General features: G+C 38.4%; 1 protein-coding gene across 1 annotated transcript; it reads left to right on the top strand.

Moving 5' to 3' along the window:
• The first annotated feature begins 815 nt into the window (after window positions 1-815).
• Window positions 816-1514, top strand: LOC126070955 (olfactory receptor 7G3-like). The gene has a single exon (XM_049875278.1). The coding sequence runs from the start codon at window positions 816-818 to the stop codon at window positions 1512-1514; it is 699 nt and encodes a 232-aa protein (XP_049731235.1).
• The last annotated feature ends 3996 nt before the right edge of the window (window positions 1515-5510 follow it).

The raw sequence follows: 5510 nt of genomic DNA, 5'->3' as shown, positions 1-5510 counted from the left end.
ATTTTGGAGCCCTAATGCCAAAAAAAAAAAAAAAATTTTTTTTTTTTTAATGCCAGTCTTCTGAATCTGATACTCTGAGGGCGATGCCCAGCAATCTACATTTTAGTAATTCATCCAGCTGAGTCTGATGCAAGGAAGTTTGAGAACAACTGCTCTAATATATATATTTAATACCATATGATTTTGATTTTCCTGCTAATTTGCAGAGTTCAGAAAATTCTTAAGAAAAAATATGTGCCATTTGATATTATATTCATGTCAATTGACAAATGTGGAAAAAGAGTAGGTACTTAAATGTATTTGGAAAGATGTGGCAGAGGAGGTGAAAGGAGAACAGAGAGAAATGAGCGTGTAGGAAGAAAGAGAACAGAGAGGGAAGGAGAGAGAAAAGGATAGAGGAGAAAGAGGAGGAGAGGAGAGAGAGAGAGAGACACAGAGAGAGAGAACCACAGGAAAAATTGATAATATTAATTTTATTTCACAATACAGATTAGAGTGTTTCTGTAAAATAAGGGACCTTTGTACATCTGTTATATACCTCAACTCTATTCTTTCCGTCAGAATCATCCACAAACATGGAATCAGAAAACCAAACAGGCTTAGCAGAATTCCTCCTCCTGGGCCTCCCAGAGAATCCAGAACTGCAGCCCCTTCTCTTTGGAATGTTCCTGACCTTATACCTGATCACTGTGGCTGGGAACCTGCTCATCATCCTGGCCATCATCTTTGAGTCTCACCTCCACACCCGCATGTACTTCTTCCTCTCCAACCTGTCCTTCAGTGACATCTGTTTCAGCACCACTACGGTCCCCAAGATGCTGGTGAACATTCAGACTCAGAGCAAATCCATCAGTTACACAGGCTGCCTCACCCAGATCTGCTTTGACCTTGTTTTTGCTGGTTTGGAAAATTGTCTCCTTGCAGCAATGGCCTATGACCACTATGTGGCCATTTGTCACCCACTAAGGTATGCAATCATCATGAACCCCCACCTCTGTGGCCTGCTGATTCTACTCTCCTTGCTCATTAGCATCATGAGTGCCCTGCTCCACAGTCTGATGGTGCTGCATTTGTCCTTCTGCATAGACCTGGAAATCCCCCAGTTTTTCTGTGAACTTCCTCAGGTCCTCAAGCTTGCCTGTTCTGATACCCTTTTTAATAACATCCTGCAATATTTTATGACTAGTATCTTGGGTGGTGGACTCTTCCTTGGGATTATTTTCTCCTACATACAAATTGTCTCTTCCCTCCTGAAAATGCCATCAACAGGTGGAATGTGTAAATCTTTTTCTACCTGTGGATCTCACCTCTCAGTTGTTACCTTGTTCTACGGGACAGGTTTTGGGGTGTATCTTAGCTCTGCAGCTACTCTACCCTCTAGGAAGAGTGCAATTGCATCAGTGATGTACACCGTGGTCACACCCATGCTGAACGCCGTCATCTACAGTCTAAGGAACAAGGACATAATGGGCGCTTTGAGGAAACTCATCTCTAGAATATCTTCTTTTCATTAATGCATCACATGCGTTGGGCTTAAGCTGTTGGAATATGCTTGAATGAAATAAATAATACTGATTCAGAGAACCTGATTAAGTTCTTTGAATAGTAGGAGTTCAGAAATTATAATGGTTAAGGGTGAAAATTCGGAGTCAGAACACTTTGATTTGAATTCTACCTCTTCTCTGTAATAGCTGTGTGAACTTTTATATTTATTTCAGCTTTCTAAGTTCAGTTGAAAGGTCCCTAGGTGGTACAAATGGTTTGCACTCAACTCCTAAATGCTGGTGGTTCAAATCTACTCAGAGATACCATAGAAGAAAAGTTCTGGCAATCTGCTTCTTTAAAGTTTAAAGCCAAGGATATCTTATGGAGTGGCTCTACTCTGCAACACATGGGGTGGCCATGAGTTAGAATCAACTCGAGGGCAGCTAACAGCAACCATAAGCTCAGTTTACTCATCTATACATTTGGCATAATTATATTCATTCACTTTTTTCCATTTAGATTTGAGATACTTCAACTCTAAGAGTGAGGATACTTTCAGGTATACTGAGGGAAAAGTCTAAACTCACAGAGTACCAAATATAAAAACAAAGATTTCAGAGGTAGGGTAGGTCCAGAGCCTCCAGAACCACAGGGTTACATTTCACAGCTCCATATGCTGGTTTTTTCCTAAAGCTGTTCCTGTGATGGTCATCAATGGCTGCAGCAGCACAGTGGTCATTTAAGATACAATAACCAGGGATGGAAAACTGACTGCTCCTTATTCAGTCTCAGTATTAGAGAAATAACCTTTTCAAGGAGTCATCCGGAACACACTCTATGTCATCACCCTGAGTTGGGGCATATGCCCCTTCTAAAACTAATTGCAGGTAAGAGGAATTTCATTACCTTGAAAGGATTAAATGACTGTTCTGATTAGAAAAGTCTGAGGTGGGATCAAGTGCTACAACAATTACAAGTGTTTAGTACAATGCCTGCCACCTAATAAGTTACTCAATGAATATACTAGATGAATGTGAGCCAGCACAATTTATCTCCAAGGGTAGCACTCTCTCCTTTTTCAATTCCTTCTGCTTTCACGCGTTTGGGCACTTGTGTTAGTCATTATCCTAGCTTATTAATTTAAATATTTATCAGCAGTTAATACTTATGTTGTAGGCAAAGCCACATTTGGAAATACTTCACTGAATATTTATTTGTCCTGCTGTCTTCTTTTTGTTACATTGAAAGAACAACGTTGGATTTTCATTTTCCAGTGACTTAATTTTAAATGGTTGGATTGATCTATTTTTTCCCTTTTGGACTGTGTGTGTTACATCTCATTCAAGAACTGATCAACTCCTCCAATCTAATAAAGATATTTTCTTATATGGTTCATAAACATTAAATTGTTTTTTCTTTTGTGTTTAAAAGATGTTGGAACAATTTTTGAATATTGTGTGATGGAGAATCCAATTTCATTTTATTTCCCTATAGATAAACATTGATTTCAGCAGAATTTTCTGAATGATACCATCCATGAAGCCATGGTGGTGCAGTGGTTAAGAGCTCTGTTGCTAACCAAAGGGTTGGCAGCTCAAATCCACCAGCTGCTTCTTGAAAACGCTATGGGGTGGTTCTATTCTGTTGTGTAGTGTTGGTATGAGTCAAAATTGATGATGGCAATGGGTTCGATTTTTTGTTTTTATTCCCTGAAATGCTACATTTTATAAATAAAATGACTGATTCCTCCTCTGTACTTAATAATTCTTCATATAAATGAAGATATTCTTAGTTCTATTTTCCTGTCATATACTAGAACCATGCCATTTTAGATATTATACCTCCAGACAGTAAGGCAAATACTTTCCATTGCTCTCATTCGCCATCAGGGTAAATATTGTTTGTCCATTGTTCTTGCATAGAATTTTTAAACACTGGAATTTTTCTTTCTTGTGCTAACCTGGTCTGGTTTGGACGCTAAGTTTGTGCTGCCCTTATAAAATAAGATAAAGAATATCTCTTCACTTATATTTTCTGAAATCCTTCCTTTAATCTTGAACTTAGCTCCAGTGAGTGCTTGGAAGAGCTTGCCTGTAAAACTGTATATCTCAGGTTGGGTTTCATGACAAATTATATTATTGAGGATTTTAATTTATTTAAAGTATTCATGGCTACTTGCTTTCTATTTCTTCTTGAGAGAAGCGTGGCCTCTTGGATTTAACCAAGACCAACACTTCCACTTGTGCATAGAGTTCAATCTTTCTTGCTTACTTTAGGACATAACTCTGGTAATTCTCCCATGTCTCACTTGCATCACCAGGTTCTCCCTTTGATTTGTTCATTTTCAATAGCATCCAATATATTTGAGTTCCTCAAATCTTAAAAAACAAACAAACAAAAAAACCTCTATGGACCCCCTCATCTTGCCCTAGCAGTATCTTCATTTATCTCCTTCCTTTACCATAAAACTCTTCAAAAGACATGTCTCCACTCACTCTTTTCAATTTTTCTCCTTCCATTTACTCCTGAGGTCAATACAATCAGGCCTTTTCCCCAACAATTCATGGAGGGTGCTCTTGAAGACCCACCAGCATTATCTACCTTATTAAGTCCAGTCCAGCCCAATCCAGGTCAGTTAATTTTCTGTCTCTCTCTTACTTGATTTGTCAACCACATTGACTTAGTTTATTACCTACAGAAACACTTTCTTCACTTGGATTTCAACACCACACATTATTTTGGTTTCACTCCTACCTCACTAGCTACTATTTCTCAGTCTCCTTTAATGTGTTTTCTAATCTTGAAACACTGCAGGGTCTCCTGTTTCAGTCCTCAGACCTCTTCTTCTCCAGCTAACTTCACTCCTTTGTGATAGCATCCAGACTCATTGATTTAAAAGTCATCTGAAAACAAATGAGCCCCAAATTAATATTTAGAGAGGAATTCTCCTCTGAATCCCAGACTTGTATATCCAACTTTCCACTTGCTATTCCTCACTATACCTTGCCCCCAGCCTTCTTGTTGTTATTTTTGTTGTTAGGTGCCGTCTTGTTGGTTCTGACTCATAGTAACACTATGTACAACAAAACAAAACACTGCCCAATCCTGTACCATCCTCACAATCATTGTTATGTTTGAGCCCATTTTTACAGCCATGCTGTCAATCCATGTTGTTGAGGGTCTTCTTTTTCACTGACCCTCTACTTTACTAAGCATGATGTCTTTGTCTGGGGACTGACCCTCCTGATAGCATGTTCAAAGTATGTGAGATGAAGTCTTGCCAGCCTGGCTTCTAAGGAGCATCCTCTCTGCACTTCTTCCAAGACAGTTTTTTTGGCAATTGTTCTGTCAGTCTACGGTATATTCAATATTCTTTGCCAACAGCAAAACTCAAAGTTTTCAGATCTTCTTAGGTCTTCCTCATTTGTTGTCCAACTTTCACATGCATATAAGGCAATTGAAAGCACCATGGCTTGGGGCCCATGCACCTTAGTCCTAAAAATGGCATCTTGCTTTTTTTTTTTTTTAAAACAATTGAAAGATCTGTTTTGTAGAAAAGGTGGTAATGCAATAACTCGTTTAATTTCTTGACTTTTGCTTCCATGGGCATTGATTATGGATCCAAATAAAACGAAATCTTTGACAACTTCAATCTTATCTCCATTTATGACAATATTGCTTATTGATCCAGTTGTGAGGATTTTTGTTTTCTTTATGTTGAGACGTAATCCATACTGAAGGCCTTCGTCTATCATTTTCTTTAGTAAGTTCTTCAAATCCTCTTAGCTTTCAGCAAACAAGGTTGCACCATCTGCATATCATGGGTTGTTAATGAGTCTTCCTCCAAACCTGATGCTGCATTCTTCTTCATATAATCTGGCTTTGCTAATTACTTGCTCATCATACAGTCTTACCTATCTCAAAAAAAAAAAAACGAAAACAAACAAGAAAACCAAAACCAAAACAAAATCATTTACTGTCAAGTTGATTCCAACTCAGGGCAACCCCATGTGTGAAGTAGAACT

Source organism: Elephas maximus, chromosome 3, assembly GCF_024166365.1.
Source record: "Elephas maximus indicus isolate mEleMax1 chromosome 3, mEleMax1 primary haplotype, whole genome shotgun sequence".
Lineage (NCBI taxonomy): Eukaryota > Metazoa > Chordata > Mammalia > Proboscidea > Elephantidae > Elephas > Elephas maximus.
Note: the sequence above shows the minus strand (reverse complement) of the source record. Positions and strands in the feature narration are given on the sequence as shown.